Genomic DNA, 19,005 nt, shown 5'->3' on the forward strand with positions numbered 1-19,005 from the left:
GGCAGCTGAGATCCGCTCACACGGCGGGGTTCCACTCGCGACCAGGCATGGCCGCAAAATACATGAAACACAGGTTTGCCCCTTTAGAGTGAAACCACGCAGCCAAAGGTAAAAGTGTAGCAGTTTAATGGAGATGAAAAACTGCAGCCTGTCAACTCACGAAAATGTTCTCAAAGGTGAATGAACGCCCAACGCGTTTCGTGCTTCCTTAGCACTTGCTCACGGGCGGATTTCCTGAGTGCAGTCCCAAAGTCATTGCCAGCACCTGTGTTAATGATGACGCTCGCCCCAGAGGGCGTGGTTGCAGGTATTGCCTGCTGGTACTTGAAGTGCTGGCCAGTGTTCCTCCAGTGAGCGACTTTAGGGGTGCACAAAATAAACAGCAATGAAGACCCCAGTGGGTAGAAAACAAGGACCCAAGGTGCACAGGCTGTATTGTATCGCTCTCATCCATGCTGCTTTGGCTCTCAGAATGCTGTCGTCGTAAGGCGGCAGCTGAGATCCGCTCGCACGGCGGGGTTCCACTCGCGACCAGGCATGGCCGCAAAATACATGAAACACAGGTTTGCCCCTTTAGAGTGAAACCACGCAGCCAAAGGTAAAAGTGTAGCAGTTTAATGGAGATGAAAAACTGCAGCCTGTCATCTCACGAAAATGTTCTCAAAGGTGAATGAACGCCCAACGCGTTTCGTGCTTCCTTAGCACTTGCTCACGGGCGGATTTCCTGAGTGCAGTCCCAAAGTCATTGCCAGCACCTGTGTTAATGATGATGCTCGCCCCAGAGGGCGTGGCTGCAGGTATTGCCTGCTGGTACTTGAAGTGCTGGCCAGTGTTCCTCCAGTGAGCGACTTTAGGGGTGCACAAAATAAACAGCAATGAAGACCCCAGTGGGTAGAAAACAAGGTCCCAAGGTGCACAGGCTGTATTGTATCGCTCTCATCCATGCTGCTTTGGCTCTCAGAATGCTGTCGTCGTAAGGCGGCAGCTGAGATCCGCTCACACGGCGGGGTTCCACTCGCGACCAGGCATGGCCGCAAAATACATGAAACACAATAAAGCAGTTGGTCCCATTCAAGCTGTTTGGTGTTTCCTTGAATGAAAGCTCTTGACGAAGGGGGAAACCTTGAAACGCGTTGAGCTACTCAGCGCATGTTTGGCGTGGAGGCCTGCTGATACACAGCCCTGTACGAAGACGCGCTCACCTGAGGGCTTCCCAACGGTGGCTTTTGCGGCTTAGCCAGAGTCACGGGATTGCTCCTCCGCATGCAATGCGCACCTGCGAGGCCGGGAACCCCCGGCACCGCTGAAGGGAGGTGAGCATTCAACAGAGACTGTGGGGTCACAAATCATCCTGCAAAAGCGCACTTACAAACGCTGGCCCACGAGAGATTTTAATTCTTCATTTGATGTCACCGGCAGCGCCCACTGGGGGTGAATGTTTGAGTTTGGGACTGCAAATACCGTAATGCCCAGCGGCAGGAGCCGTTACAGGGCGGAGTTACCTGTTGATAGGCGGGACTCATCATCAATAAAGCAGTTGGTCCCATTCAAGCTGTTTGGTGTTTCCTTGAGTGAAAGCTCTTGACGAAGGGGGAAACCTTGAAACGCGTTGAGCTACTCAGCGCATGTTTGGCGTGGAGGCCTGCTGATTCACAGCCCTGTACGAAGATGCGCTCACCTGAGGGCTTCCCAACGGTGGCAAACTTTGAAGTGGGAGATTTTGCGGCTTAGCCAGAGTCGCGGGATTGCCCCTCCGCATGCAATGCGGACCTGCGAGGCCGGGAACCCCCGGCACCGCTGAAGGGAGGTGAGCGTTCAACAGAGACTGTGGGGTCACAAATCATCCGGCAAAAGCGCACTTACAAACGCTGGCCCACGAGGTATTTTAATTCTTCATTTGATGTCACCGGCAGCGCCCACTGGGGGTGAATGTTTGAGTTTGGGACTGCAAATACCGTAATGCCCAGCGGCAGGAGCCGTTACAGGGCGGAGTTACCTGTTGATAGGCGGGACTCATCATCAATAAAGCAGTTGGTCCCATTCAAGCTGTTTGGTGTTTCCTTGAATGAAAGCTCTTGACGAAGGGGGAAACCTTGAAACGCGTTGAGCTACTCAGCGCATGTTTGGCGTGGAGGCCTGCTGATACACAGCCCTGTACGAAGACGCGCTCACCTGATGGCTTCCCAACGGTGGCAAACTTTGAAGTGGGAGGTTTTACGGCTTAGCCAGAGTCGCGGGATTGCCCCTCCGCATGCAATGCGGACCTGTGAGGCCGGGAACCCCCGGCACCGCTGAAGGGAGGTGAGCGTTCAACAGAGACTGTGGGGTCACAAATCATCCGGCAAAAGCGCACTTAAAAACGCTGGTCCACGAGGGATTTTAATTCTTCATTTGATGTCACCGGCAGCGCCCACTGGGGGTGAATGTTTGAGTTTGGGACTGCAAATACCGTAATGCCCAGCGGCAGGAGCCGTTACAGGGCGGAGTTACCTGTTGATAGGCGGGACTCATCATCAATAAAGCAGTTGGTCCCATTCAAGCTGTTTGGTGTTTCCTTGAATGAAAGCTCTTGACGAAGGGGGAAACCTTGAAACCCGTTGAGCTACTCAGCGCATGTTTGGCGTGGAGGCCTGCTGATACACAGCCCTGTACGAAGACGCGCTCACCTGAGGGCTTCCCAACGGTGGCAAACTTTGAAGTGGGAGATTTTGCGGCTTAGCCAGAGTCGCGGGATTGCCCCTCCGCAAGCAATAGAGACCTGCGAGGCCGGGAACCCCCGGCACCGCTGAAGGGAGGTGAGCGTTCAACAGAGACTGTGGGGTCACAAATCATCCGGCAAAAGCGCACTTACAAACGCTGGCCCACGAGGGATTTTAATTCTTCATTTGATGTCACCGGCAGCGCCCACTGGGGGTGAATGTTTGAGTTTGGGACTGCAAATACCGTAATGCCCAGCGGCAGGAGCCGTTACAGGGCGGAGTTACCTGTTGATAGGCGGGACTCATCATCAATAAAGCAGTTGGTGCCATTCAAGCTGTTTGGTGTTTCCTTGAGTGAAAGCTCTTGACGAAGGGGGAAACCTTGAAACGCGTTGAGCTACTCAACGCATGTTTGGCGTGGAGGCCTGCTGATACACAGCCCTGTACGAAGACGCGCTCACCTGAGGGCTTCCCAACGGTGGCAAACTTTGAAGTGGGAGATTTTGTGGCTTAGCCAGAGTCGCGGGATTGCCCCTCCGCATGCAATGCGGACCTGCGAGGCCGGGAACCCCCGGCACCGCTGAAGGGAGGTGAGCGTTCAACAGAGACTGTGGGGTCACAAATCATCCGGCAAAAGCGCACTTACAAACGCTGGCCCACGAGGGATTTTAATTCTTCATTTGATGACATCGGCAGCGCCCATTGAGGGTGAATGTTTGAGTTTGGGACTGCAAATACCGTAATGCCCAGCGGCAGGAGCCGTTACTAGGCGGAGTTACCTGTTGATAGGCGGGACTCATCATCAATAAAGCAGTTGGTCCCATTCAAGCTGTTTGGTGTTTCCTTGAATGAAAGCTCTTGACGAAGGGGGAAACCTTGAAACGCGTTGAGCTACTCAGCGCATGTTTGGCGTGGAGGCCTGCTGATACACAGCCCTGTACGAAGACGCGCTCACCTGAGGGCTTCCCAACGGTGGCAAACTTTGAAGTGGGAGATTTTGCGGCTTAGCCAGAGTCGCGGGATTGCCCCTCCGCATGCAATGCGGACCTGCGAGGCCGGGAACCCCCGGCACCGCTGAAGGGAGGTGAGCGTTCAACAGAGACTGTGGGGTCACAAATCATCCGGCAAAAGCGCACTTACAAACGCTGGCCCACGAGGGATTTTAATTCTTCATTTGATGTCACCGGCAGCGCCCACTGGGGGTGAATGTTTGAATTTGGGACTGCAAATACCGTAATGCCCAGCGGCAGGAGCCATTACAGGGCGGAGTTACCTGTTGATAGGCGGGACTCATCATCAATAAAGCAGTTGGTCCCATTCAAGCTGTTTGGTGTTTTCTTGAATGAAAGCTCTTGACGAAGGGGGAAACCTTGAAACACGTTGAGCTACTCAGCGCATGTTTGGCGTGGAGGCCTGCTGATACACAGCCCTGTACGAAGACGCGCTCACCTGAGGGCTTCCCAACGGTGGCAAACTTTGATGTGGGAGATATATATATATATATATATATATATATATATATATATATATATATATATATATTACCTACTGGCGGTCGCCAGTAGGTAGTTATAGTTAGGATAATTTTCAATGTTAAATCTCAACATTCTATTTTGAATAACTTTGGCGCCGGTTGACGAATCTGCCTGAAATTTTCAGGAAAATGGTCTCATGGCGGTCCGGTCCTTCCCTGAAAGTTTGGGGGGGATTCGTCAAGCGGGGGCCGAGATAAAAGGGGGGTCCCAAAACGCGTTTTCCCCATGTTAATTTCCATAGGGCGGTCGATTTCACTTTTAGCCCGAACGGCTGAATGGATTTCCACCAAACTTGGCAAAATTGTAGGGACTGGTAGCCCGATGTGCCTTTGCTATGTCTCAAGATATGTGCTCCAGTGGATTTTAAGTAATTAAGGTTCAAAAAAATATATATATCTATAGCCGCGCTCCCGTGCGCGCACGGGAGTGCGCTCCAGGCGCGACACGCGACTTGCGCGCAGGAAGCTGATTGGATCTCAGTTGTCTGTAAACATTCTAAACAGTGCGGAGCGGCCGCCATCTTGTGTCTCGGTAAAATCGAGACAGAAGGGGTTTGAAAAAAAAAGGGGCAAATGACCATAAGGGGGAAGAGTAGACCCCCTCTGACCCCCTAGGTTTGATGTAGGGACTAAAATAGGGTCCTGCAGGGCATTAAAAATTTTTTTTCGTTTTGCGCGGGAATATGCGCTCTCCCGTGCGCGCACGGGAGAGCGCTCCAGGCGCGACGAGCGACTTGCGCGCAGGAAGCTGATTGGATCATAAGGGGGAAGAGTAGACCCCCTCTGACCCCCTAAATCCAGGACTATATTTATGAAGGCCTTGCGCTGTTAGTTTTGCGCTTCCTGTGCGTCAATTTTTGTGACGCACCAGCGGTGTAAAAAAATGCGCATTGTTATGCAATATTCAAAAAGTGACGCATCTATCTAGATGCGTCACTTTTTAAATATAGTGCAACGAGGTACATTTTATTACACTGCTGGTGTTATGCGTCACTTTTCTGTGCGCACTCCTTATGACGTTCCAGATGTGTCATATTTAATGTATGACGAATCATGTTGCAGATACAATATGGCGCAGAGTTTTAAAAAGTGACCCATGTACCTAGATGCGTCACTTTTTAAAATAGCGTCAGGTATAATGTATGCAGAGGGGGTGTTCCCCCACAAAAAGCTTTGTAATAGCGACGCAGTGAAATGTTTGAGATTTCACTGCGTCACTTTTAGGATGCTGTTGCATCCTTTAAATATAGTGCAACGAGGCACATTTTATTACACTGTTGGTGTGATGCGTCACTTTTCTGTACACAGTCCTTATGACATTCCAGATGTGTCATATTTAATGTATGACGAATCATGTTGCAAGGAGTTACAGATACGTCAGTATTTCTGACATATGTGTAAACATAAAAGTGATGCGAGGCCGGCGCAAAATTTTGACGCAATAGCATCCAAAAAATGACGCAGGGAAATCTCATAGATTTCAGTACGTTGTTATTACCAAGCTTTTTGCGAGGGATTGCCCCCTCTGCATACATTATACCTGATGCAGATACAATATGGCGCAGAGTTTTAAAAAGTGACCCATGTACCTAGATGCGTCACTTTTTAAAAAATAGTGTCAGGTATAATGCATGCAGAGGGGGTGTTCCTTGCAAAAAGCTTGCTAATAATGACGCAGTGCGTCACTTTTAGGATGCAGTTGCGCCAAAATCTTGCGCCTGCTTCTCAGCAAACCTTTCACATGGTGCTTTTTCCATGTGAAAGGACACATTACTGGAGTTGCGTCACTTTTGTGACGCACTCCTGCAATGCGTTACTTTTGTGTTTAGAGATATGTCAGAAATACTGACATATCTGTAACTCCTTGCGAATTGATTAGTCATATATTAAATATGACATATGTGGAATGTCATAAGGAGTGCGTCCAGATAAGTGACGCATCGCTATTTTCACGTAGCGATGCGTCACTTTTCAGAAATGAGGCCTCCAGTTTATTCACTGTGTCATAAATTTCTTTTCTAACACTCACCTTCTTTCAGTCCTCCTACTTCACTTCCTTTCACCTCTCATACCTTTCTGTTCTTTCTTACTCATTCTCCTTTCAATTATCAATGCACTATATTTCACTTACTCTTCATTTTTTAAGATTATAGCTCTTTGATGAGAATTGGAGGTAGTTCTGAAAAGAACTTTTGGTTTTCTTCTTTTAACTGAAGAGGAACAAAAACAGGGAATAGAAACTGCTCAACAGGAGCAAAAAGAAAAGAAAAAAATTAGGGGTGGGAAGGGCAGTGATGGTTCTCTAATGCCCGAACCATGAGCTGGACACTTTGCTCCCCATAGGTGAGGAGTTGATTGCAGTATCTGCATCTGACGAGCCCATGGTTGAATGCAGGTTGGATGTTGGCTACCTGCCCCTGAGATTGGTCTCTTCCAGAAGAAGTTGCTCCTCCTGTTGATGTAGAGGGAACCTCCTGTGCCAGAGCCCTGACACTTTCTCGGGCAAAATTCTGGGGGTGCCTGGTCTCCACATGGCGAATCATCGTGAAGTTGCCAAAAGAGTATTTCTTTAGGGGGTTACCCCGTGACAGGACCTTTTTGCAGATCCTGCACTCCACTTTTGGTGCATTCACCTTCTTCTGGCCTTCTGGAAACTTAAAAAATTTCCAAATGAAATGTCCCTTCACCTTTGGGGTAGGTGGCTCTTCATCAATGAAGTCATCTTCACTGCTGGATGATCTGGCAGCCATGATGAACCAAGAAAAAAGGAGCAGCAAAAAAGCAGGTCTTTCAGTCACAAAAGTGAAAGAAGAAGTGAAGGAAATGGGTGGGGATTTCATTCATTGTAAAAAAAAACTGTTAGCAACCAATGAAAAGTGTTATTTTAGGGTCACATGACCCGACGCGCTTACGCTGCGCGCTCGGGTGCACTTCCGGGTGCGTTTACGCTGCGCGATCGTAGGCGCTTCCGGGGCGCACACGTGGCGCGATCGTAGGCGCTTCCGGGGCGCACACGTGGCGCGATCGTAGGCGCTTTTGCGTGCGTTTAGGAGCCGCGCACGTAGGCGCTTCCGAGGGCACGTACGTTGTGCGCTGAAGTGACGTCATCAATCTTTAATAGAAATGCATAATCATTTTCAATATTAAAAAAAACAAATTTTATTTGTATGGTACGAAATGTTTTGCATTATTATTAACTTTTCATTCATATTTTTTTTTCACAAACGACAGTTGCGCTCTGGGTGCGCTTTCAGATGAGCTCTCGGAGAAGCTTACAGGAGAGCTTAGCTGAAAGCTTCCAGGAGCGCGCACCCAGAGCGCAAAAGAAAAAAATTATAAAAAAAATGAATACTTAAAAAAAACAGCAAATTGTAAAAAAAAAAAGGTTAGAAACTCGATATACAAAGGAATTAGCATTAAAAAAACCTATGAAATTCACTGAAAAAACCATAGGTTTCACACCAGTTATAGTTAGGAATTAGCATTTAAAAAACCTATGAAATTCACTGAAAAAACCATAGGTTTCACACCAGTTATAGTTAGCTGGAAATTTTACTGATATAAAACCATTGAAATTCCCACGTTATAGTTAGTCGGACTCACTATAACTTGCGCGTACAATGCACTGCTGATGACATCACTCATGACATCACTGATGACACCATCCTTGTGACAGAGTGACAGACCTAATTTCAGTGTAATGTAACGCTTGAAACACATATTCAAAAATAGAAACAAACATTTTCTAAAAAATGGAGATACCCAAACCAGTAACAACAACCAATTCAGTAATTCCACCATCTATATACACATCCACTCATTCACCAACAGTTCTATATAGTCACTCATACATATACTCACTCATCATATGTAGTGATACACCTACACATCCTGTTACACATCAGCAATCATCCAAAAGTTACTCACACACATACTCACACATGCAAATAAACTATTAAACATCCATTTCTTTGCATATACATTTATACACACACTGCCACCTTACTTCTAAGGAAACTTACCCATACTTACTCTCTTAAACAATCACTTATAGAAACACATACTTATTTACACAGGAACTCCTACAATCTCTCACTATATATACTATACTCACTTATATACATCAATACTCACATATACTAGATTAAAACATATGTCGTTACTAATGAAGACACTAGTGAGACAGTCATTCACTCACTAACACACACATATATACACTCATCCACCCATACAGTCCTGCACATATGCTGTCTTCAAAACACAACACATAATATGCCAGTTACCCAACCAATTTTTTTTAAAAAAACATCCATTTACACACTTATTTAAACATTTATTCTTCCATCGACCTTTACAAATACATATATAAAACAAATTTATTTTTCAGAAAGACACACATTCACTGGATGGTCTCATCAGTGATGTCATGAGTGATGTCATCAGCAGTGCATTGTACGCGCAAGTTATAGTGAGTCCGACTAACTATAACGTGGGAATTTCAATGGTTTTATATCAGTAAAATTTCCAGCTAACTATAACTGGTGTGAAACCTATGGTTTTTTCAGTGAATTTCATAGGTTTTTTAAATGCTAATTCCTAACTATAACTGGTGTGAAACCTATGGTTTTTTCAGTGAATATATATATATATATATATATATATATATATATATATATATATATATATATATATTCACTGAACAAAACCTTAGGTTTTAGGTATCTTATAGTTAGGAATTAGTATTTAAAAACCTTGCAAATTCACTGAAAAAAAATAGGTTTAGTCTCGTTATAGTTAGGAATTAGCATTTAAAAAACCTTAGAAATTCACTGAAAAAAACATAGGTTTCACACGTTATAGTTAGGAATGAGCATTTAAAAAACCTTTTAAATATACTTTAAAAAACCAAAGGTTTCAGGCACGTTATAGTTAGAATTAGTATTAAAAAAACCTTAGAAATTCACTGAAAAAACCATAGGTTTCACACATGTTCTAGTTAGCTGGGCATTTCCCTCATACAAAACCTTTGAAATTCCCCTGTTATAGTTAGTTCAGCTAACTATAATTCGTGTGCCCTCGATGCACTGCTGATGATGTCACATATTACATCACTCATGACATGGCCAGTGACATCACTCATGACATTACCTATGACATCTCAAATGACATCACTGATGACATCACTGATGACATCATCCTTGTGAAAGAGTGGTAGACCTCCTCTCACCCTAATATAACCTTTGATACACACATTCAAAAATAAAAACTATACATTTTTTTTAAATGGAGATACCAATACCAGTTACAACAACCTATTAGGTAATTACAACATCTACATACACATCCACTCATTCACCAACAGCTCTATATAGTCACTTATACATGTACTCACTCATCATATGTACTCATACACCTATACATTCTGTTACACACCAATACTCATCCATAGAGTTACTCATACACATACTCACACATGGAAATAAACATCCATCTACTTGCATATACAGCTATACACACACCACTGCACTTACTTCTACAGAATCGTACACATACCTACTCTCTTAAACAATCACTTATAGAAACACATAATTATTTATACAGGAACTCTTCCAATCTCTCACTCTCACATATACATCAATACTCACGTATACAATTTTAAAACATATGTAGTTACTCATAAAGATATTATTGGGACACTCATTCACTCACTAACACACCTATACACACACTCATCCACCCATACAGTCCTGCACACATTCTGTCTTCAAAACACATACAAACAGTGAGTCAGTCATTCATGCATCTGTGCACTAAGTAATACCCCCCCCCAAACCATACAGACACTCATTCTGATACTGAAAAAAACAACTAATAACCCATATAGACACTCCTGTAGCTACTCACCAACCCATGCAGCCACTTATACACAAAGTGAGACACTGATACAGATATTTATATATTTCAACATTACTTGCTAATACATGTATTCACTAAGATATACTTAATAAGTCAGTTATACAATCAATTTTACAAAAAAACATCCATTTAGACACGTATTTATCCATTTATTCTTCCATCAACCTTTAGATATACATATATAAAAAATATTTATTTTTCAGAAAGACACACATTCACTGGATGATGTCATCAGTGATGTCATTTGAGATGCCATCAGTGATGTCATGAGTGATGTCACTGACCATGTCATGAGTGATGTAATATGTGACGTCATCAGCAGTGCATTGCGGGCGAAAGTAAAAACTTCAGGCCAACCATTATGGAGTGCAAGCTGGATACTAGGAGCAGGATAGTCCTACTGAGCTACCTGCAAATGTCTAGCACAAAAAGTTCTATTCATGGTGGACGTGAGGAGCAGGGAGAGCGGCGCAGATGGTGGTCGATGTTGCGCGTATTACATGTGGGGTGTTTCAGATGGTCTTTGCTGTAGAGCGAAGATTCAGTTGGGCATTGTAGACAGCTGTTGCTGGAGGTTTGAGTTGGCAGTCACTGCGAGCCGTTGATGCTTTAGCACAAAGCTGTGGATCACTAGCTGTCGCTGTGGCTAGAAAAGTTGGGTTCACCAGAACTTCGCTGAGGTGGGTGGCAAGATCTTGGCACACATGGGCCTGTTTGCAGTTGTGCAGAGCCCAGAACTTCAGGATTCCTCCTTTTCTTTGAGACAGAGGTCATTGATGCCACATGCATCTCTTAGGGATCAGGAACTCACTTCATCAGAGACCAACATGACCAGTTTCATGTCCAGTTGCAGGTGAGCTGGGCAGTTGCATGGAGTCGCTGGAGCCTGTTATGTCCCTGTAGCTCACAACCGGAGGTCAGTCCACTGACCCTTGGAGTTATTTCAGCCTGGAATGAAGGGTGCAGGTCCAGTCTTCCTACTCAGCATGCAGGACAGCAAAAAACAGGGCAGCAGAGTAGCAAGGCAGCAAAGTAGCAGCCCTTCTGGCAGCAAAGCACAACATGGGTCCTTCTTCAGTAGTACCTACAAGTCCATAGGTATACTGAAGAGTCGAGTCTGAGAGTCCATTATTTATATTGAGTGCCTACTTTAAAGTAGGAGAAGGTTCTGGCGGGTTGCTGTCCCAGAGTTGTTTGGAATTTTCTTCTTTCTGCCCTGGCCGCAGCTTGTCTGGGTCAAAAAAAGACTAGTTTCAAAACCCTTTGTGAGTGCGCTGGCCTAAACCTTTGTGATGTGCAAGTGTCGTAGGCGACATCTCTCCCACCTCATCAAGTCAGAGATGGCCCATCCTGTCCGCTAATAATCCCCTTTGTTTCACAGTTGTGGAGCAATACAAAAGGCCAACTGTCAACTACACCTAGTCATGTGACCCAGGTTACAGGCCAAATTGTTATGACTTAAAGTCCAACTTTACCAATATAGAGCATTTTAAATGACAATTCTTAAGACACCAAACTTGACATTCCTACTTGCTCCTAATTGAAGGTTATCACTTTGTGCTTAAATTAAATTAAACAACTTATTAAATGTAATAAGGTAATCCAATGTTAACGTAAGGGAGATGCATGTATTGTATTAGTGAAAATGTAATTTAAGTGTTAAAAGCCTTTTAAATACCCTTCATACTGCTCTCTGGGCTGTTTTGGGCCTTCCCAATGAGTGTTACATGTACTAAAAAGGACAGTTAGGCCAGGCAGAAGGTTTATTTTGCCAGGTCGAAATATCTGTTTAAACATGCACACACAGTCTGTAATGGCAGGCCTGAAACATGTTTAAAAGGCTACTAACATGGGTGGCACAATCAGTGCTTCAGGCCCACTAGTAGTGTTTAATGTACAAGACCTGGGTACATGTAGTACCACTTTACCAGTGGTTTCAAAGAAAATTAAATATGCCAATTGGGTGTAAGTCAATTCTACCATGTTTAAGGAGAGAGCAAAAGCACCTTAAACTGATTAGCAGTGTTCAACTGCACAGAGCCCTAAAAGCCGATAAAAACTGTTTCAGAAAACCGGATGTTGAAGGCAAAATGTTTAGAGATGACCCTGCAGAAAGGGCGAAGTCCAACGATAGAGTCCTCCATTGTTATGGACCTTTAATGTTTATTTCTACCATATGTAAAAGCACAGAAGGAGGTTGGGCTAGAAATGTCCCATTTTCAATAATATGTTATTTCAATGACCTCCCATTTATTGTGCATAATTCCATAGTGTCAAACATTTCAGGTGCAGAAAGAGTGAAGGGTAGTCCTGTGAGGTCAGAAAAGCAGTCAGAGCTAGCACAAGTCCTGAGTACACAATTTGTGAAAATATAACTGAATCTCCTTTTCTATGTGTAGTTGCCTCTATGCACTACTTTAGATCTCTGTGGGGTCCTTTTGTGAACTACATCTTATTTAATTTTTCTGTGTGTGCACTTTTTCCTTTCTAAAAAAAATGTCATCCTTCTATTTGTTAATGTTAAGTATGGGATTATGTACATTAGTTCGGCCTTTCAATGTGGCTTTCTTTTCAGCAGTAGATTGTGTTTGATCACAGATGATGTGATTCATTCAGTCATTTAATTGAAGTAAAGACTGGCATCAGCTCCCATTTTGCTGCTGTTAGACTTCTTTGATGTTTTCTTGCCCAGTGAAATTGTCAACTTTTGATCTTATTTTTTTTTATCTTAGAAATCATCCTCAATAATCATTATTACTTTTTTGTTTCTCTTAGAAATAGTTTTATTTTCCTTGAGAGAATACATTTAAGGGGTGTCAGGGAAGAAGGTAACTTGCAGCACTTTGCATCTGTACATCAATCTTCCCAATCACCTTTGTTTGTGTTTCCTTATTGAACCCCACAGTGTTAATCTCTATCCTATAACCTTGTGACTGATTGCAATTATTTGAAATACTATTGTTATGTGCGGGAAATCTGACCAGAGTATTTCAATTCTTCCAAAAGAGATATTAAGGAACAGAGAACCTTATGAAGGGCGTTCATAATCTGAAATATGTGCAATGATGCAGCCTGTTGGGTATACAGGACTACAATAAAGAATTGTCTCCTCAAACAGTCTCCACACAATAAATTGGGGTCTTGTTCCAAAGGGCTATACTGGAGGAGACCCATGACTTCGCAGTAATGCCACTTTTATCTTAGGCCATGTAATAGGAACAGATTACATTCACCCTAATATGAAGTAATTTATTATCCACATTCATCCGAATGAGAGGAACCTGCCATTGGGTTTAAATGAAGCATGCTTTCACACCCATCAGGTACTTCAGATTTCATGAAGTTCACGAATGAAACAAATCACTATTTTAATGTGAATACTATCAGTGAACCTTATCCATTCCTTGGTAAACTTAGGCATAACTGGAGATAAGTGGCATTGGAAACTGTAAAACAACCCCCACATCATGGGAGAAATCTTCCATGGTGTGGGGGTCATTAGTTTAGTATTTTCAGAAACAACATCCAGCTTTGGGATTTTGTTTTTGAAAATATGAAAAAAGTTACATGTTTTACGAATGGTGCCATCATTTTAAAGGTACTATCCATCAAACTTTTAATACGTTGACATGAACCACTGTCACAGAGGTTCCTGCTAATGTCTAAATTTGGCAGGTGAAGGATCCTCCGTATGGCAGGAGTAAACAGATAGATAATCGAACAAAAAATTAACTCAAATCTATGCCCCCATGGTAGAAAGCCCCCACTCACACCACACCTGGGGCCAGATGTACAACCCTTTTTTGCCGACGCAAACAGGTGATCCTCCCGTTGGCATGTATTAATGCTATTTTGCAAGTCACTGACTCGCACAATAGCATTTACGACACCCGCTTTTAGGAAGGGGAGTCCCTTACTAATATCGAGTCACCATGCCATTTACAATTGTTTTGTGACCGCATTTGCGACTGCAAAACACTTGCAGTTTACCACCTACTTCAAGTAGGTGGTAATCCACTCGCAAATGGGAAGGGGATCCCAGGGGACCCCTTCTCCTTTGTGAGTATGTGAGAAAATATTTTTCAGAGCAGGCAGTGGTCCCATGGACCACTGCCTGCCCTTAAAAAATGTAACTGAAAATTTTAATTTAAGGAATTTAAGGAAAATGGGCTGCATTTAAAAAAAAGAAAGACTGCTTTATTTAAAAGCAGACCCAGACATGGTGGTCAGCTGGCCCCAGCAGGCCACCATCCCTGGGAGTGCTAGCCATTCTTAATAGGGTCGCAAATTGCGACAGCGTCATGAATATTCATGACCCATACCCCACATACAATACTGCTCCTAAACCTGTCTTCTTCAAAAAAATTCACTGTGTGGAATGAGGTGGGGCCTCAGAGGGGGCCAGATGTGGAGATGGGTGCAGGCTTTTAGGCCATCACAACCTCATATACCTTGGAGGAACATTGTAAGAGTCACGGTAAGAAGAGGGGTTAGAAAGGTTTAGATCAATCAAAGCAAACAAATGGCTTCAAAAGCCACTTCCTGTGTGGGACCTGGAGAGGTTGTGAAATTCATAAAGGATTCCATTATCATAGAGCCTCCAGACGAGCTGGAAACCAAGTCAATAAAGGAGTCTCCAGCTCATCTGGTGCTCACGATGCAATACAACCAGGCGACCATGTGAAGTATACAGATATTGTGTGAAACACAGTGGCACAGTGTGAGTTGGCATGTCTGTGCCGCTAAACGTAGCTAACATAATGGTTCTCTCATCTTTTAGAAATGGCAATGACTCACAAGCAGCTTGCTATGGGGAATTTTCCCTCTCTGATTTAAAAAGGATTTAAAAGGAATTATATTGTAATTTTCCAAAGACTAATATTAACACCTAATTATAGGTGAGCTAGACTTACCACTGTATGGTCCAGAGAAGAGAAAAGGAAAGATTCAGTGTTTGATGAAGCAGCACTGTGAATGGAATTGCGAACAAATAAAAAAGGATTGACAGAACTGAATGTCAATTTGTACTCTAATGTTTGAACTGGTAAAAAAATTGTTAGGATTGGGTAGGACTGCATATCCACTCAATCCTACCCAAGTGATTGCCCCTTTGCTCATTTTAAATGTTTTTCATTTGCTGCCTCTGCTATTTATCAATGATTGTGATCCAAATAGAACATCTCTAGGTTCTTTCCTGAAAATAAATCTTAATTGAGGATTAAATCCATATAAGAAATGCAACTACATGTAACATATTTAAGTAGAATATGACTCCAAACAACACCCAATAGACTTTTTGTTGTATTCAGTTAGTATTAAATCATTGAGCCTAATATATAAGAGAGCACACGTAGAGGACCTCTAGAAGGTAATTTCTGTGCAGAGCATTACGTATGTGTCCACTTTCATTCATTTAGTCAATGAGTGTCTCATTTCAAATAGTCTTAAAAAATAAAGTTAAACAGTAGATGATGGACTCTTACATAATGAAACTAAGATTCTGCAATTAAGACTGCATTCTACAACAAGAAAAACTTATGGACTAGAAATGTAACATGATTTAAACAACTATCTTTAATATATTCAATGTACACATGTTTTTCAGCAAACAAATGTGAAGTTTCAAGTCGGGATGGCATGACCGATGACCACATCACTAAAACAAAGCGAAATAAGTAAGTTACGAGCAACAAATCATATTTTTTCTCCTTATGTAATTTTGGTGTACTATCTAATTGTAATGTGTTGAATTATGCCTACGTCCTGAATAATCATGAACTAATACATTTCAATGGCCCTTTATATTTCCTAGGTATTTTTTGCTTTAAAAATGAATGTCTGATTGCAATCATTTATTTGTCTATCTAAGTCTTAGAGTTTTGTCTTTTTTATATGTTAATTTTTGAACTTTATTAAGTTGTTTTCTTTGTGGTACTGCTTGAACTGAACTTGCATTTCTCTGTGGACTTGCCTCTGTGCGAGCGTACATGCGTTATTTTGAATAGGTATCCCATTTGCCCTGATGGCCCTGCATGGGCTAATTTAAGGCCAGAAACATGTTGGCGCCTTATAGCATGGCAGACACATAAACTCTCATTTATGATTCCTTTTTAGGCTTTTAATCCTACCTCGTGTACCCTTGAATAAAGGAATTTCCTTTGGAGAAAGTTATAACAGTATTCTTGTTCCCTTGCTTATCCAGTAACATTTATTTTGAACTCCTGCACGCTGAGGTTGAGGCCACCATGATAGTATCACCTTATCAGGGTGGCACGAATCAGGCTAAGATGAAGCATGCCACAAAAGTGTGGAAGGTCCTTTCTCCTCCATTAAAAATAATAGTGCTCCTTTAAGCCCACGATCTTTAAAAAAAATAGTTTATCCATTACAGAATCTCATTCCTTATGTGGCTCTTTTACAGACAGCACACATAAAATCGATCTCACAATCATGTCCACATCACCCCTTCTCTTACACACACGCAGCAATGTCAAATTCAAAATGCTCTTCTACACACAAACATTGCAATGTGATGATGCTAGTGATAGTTGTTGCTGTAGCCATGATGGGGATGGTAGTATTAGTGGTGGTAAGGGTAGTAGTAGCAGTGGTGATTGTGGTAGTAGTGGTGATAGGAATGGTGGATGTGATGGTATTCGTAGTGTTGGCAGTGGTGGTATCGGTGATAGTGATAAGTGGTAGGAGTAGTTGTGATGGTAGCTGTGATAGTGATTCTCATTTTGATGAAAATGTTAACAGTGGAAATGGTGATAGGGTGGACTATCACTATATCATCAACACATTAGCCTTGCCTCCAACACCTGTCCAGCACAGCATCTGCCATTACATTCCAACATTAAAATAGTAGGTAAATCTAGGTAGGTAGATGCACAAAAAAGGTTTCAAAATTAAAAATAGAATGATATTTATTTAAATGATCATAAATACATACAAAGATAGATAGATAGATAGATAGATAGATAGATAGATAGATAGATAGATAGATAGATAGATAGATAGATAGATTGTGTACACATTAGAATTATTCCTTTTTTAAAACAACACAGGATGCAGTTGCTCTGGTGATTGGGAAGTGATTGTATTATTTCTACAGATGGCACAATCACATTTTGGCTCTCATATGAGCCATGTTCACAAGGATTTATAGTATTGGTCTGTCTTAACGTTTAATTACAATAAGTAGTATAAATGGTAAAACATGAAAAAGGGCTTCACATATGCATTAAGGCAGCTATACCTCATGTGTCGTAAGCAACATATTGTAGAAACATAAGAAGATAATTTCACTTACATACCATTTGTAAAATCCATATCTTGCATTTCAAATTCGTCACCTACTAAGATTATAAAAATCACAATTCTTAATCTAATAATTATACAGTCCTTGTAATATTCAAGTGACCCATACTGTAATAAAATCCCACTAGGCACAAATGATAATGTATGGACAATTATCTTAAGAAAAAAGAAAATAATTCATGATAAACTAATTTTAAGGTTCAGTCGCAGATGAATATCATTCTGTGTGATTCAAAGTTGTACAGCTAAATCTTCATCGCAATTCAGTCCATTAGGGATTTTCTTTTGGAACACAGGGATGTATTTGGACTCTAATCTTCCAAAGTTCCCCTTTGGTACTAACATCACTCTGCATACTATATTTTACTCTGCATACTAAAAAAAATAAAGGTTCTTAATTACTTTGATGTACATCTTGAAAATGCCTCACCACACAATAGGTGGGATCTCGATTCTTTATGTCTTGCTTATTGTTGTGTGTCGATTTAGATACCGCATATAGGTTTCCCGATGTATGTCCTTATATAGGCACAATTCACATTGACCATTTTTATGCATTGAAATCACACCCTTATTTAGGCATTATCCATGCTAACCAAATACAGGCATGGTCACCTACATCCGTCCATCCACGTCACAAGAAGTTCTTGGAAAACATGCACCTCCTCAAGGAACAATCCTTTGTTTCCTGTTTCCAAACCAGACAATACATATCGTCTAGTTTTGGATTACAGACACCTAAACTCTTGTTGTAAAACATTTGCAGTACAAAACGCACATAGTATAGCATTAATGAATAACATTGGGGCGTATTATCAAGGGCCATATCGCCGCTTTAGCGGGACTTTTTAACAGCAGTTAGCGACAGCTTTTGGGCGATAGCTGCAGGTTTGGGTCCCGCTTTGCATGCTAGCGATATTTATCGCTAATGACATGCAAGGTGTGCGTACCCAAACTGTTAGCGACTGAAAACAGTCGCTAATGCCTATTAGCAAGGCAGGCGAAGCGATAAAAAGATTGGCATTAGAGCGATTATCGCTAAAACCTCAAGCCTGCTCAGACCTCTTCTTAACCTGTATATCCAATGGGAGGTGGATATTCAGGTTAAGTCCCCATTAGCGATGATGCCTGAATCATGATATATATTGATATAATATAATATAATATAATATCATATAACATAATATAATATATTATGATTGATATATATATATATAATATGATTCCCAGCGATATTCACGCATTTCGCCGCTATCAACGGATATTTTATCGCATTTGAGATAAACGATAAGAGCATGTTATCTCTGCGATGAAATCCGGCGATGCGCGGTGATAAAAAAATATCGCTAAGCTCATTTAGCGATAAATATCACTAGTTGTTTATAGTATGCCCCATTGTGTGTAAAAAATTTAAAACCACTTTAGATGTTTCTTTTGTCAAAACATTGCACTCGAAAGTAGGTATTTTACAGCTTTCTCAATAAAGGGGACCCAGCTTCAATTTTGTCGACTCCCCCAGGGATTCAATAATAGCCC

The 19,005-nt window shown here is 42.2% G+C and overlaps 1 protein-coding gene across 1 annotated transcript in view; it reads left to right on the forward strand.

Annotated features, from left to right (window-relative positions):
* TCERG1L (transcription elongation regulator 1 like) overlaps positions 1-19,005 on the forward strand; it is a 1,282,749-nt gene that overhangs the window by 1,026,350 nt on the left and 237,394 nt on the right. Inside the window, exon 9 of the mRNA XM_086920244.1 lies at positions 15,755-15,824. Coding sequence (XP_086776370.1) covers positions 15,755-15,824 — 70 coding nt within the window. The remainder of the gene's footprint in view (positions 1-15,754; positions 15,825-19,005) is intronic.

Source organism: Lissotriton vulgaris, chromosome 5 (assembly GCF_964263255.1).
Source record: "Lissotriton vulgaris chromosome 5, aLisVul1.2, whole genome shotgun sequence".
In the NCBI taxonomy this organism is placed as follows: domain Eukaryota; kingdom Metazoa; phylum Chordata; class Amphibia; order Caudata; family Salamandridae; genus Lissotriton; species Lissotriton vulgaris.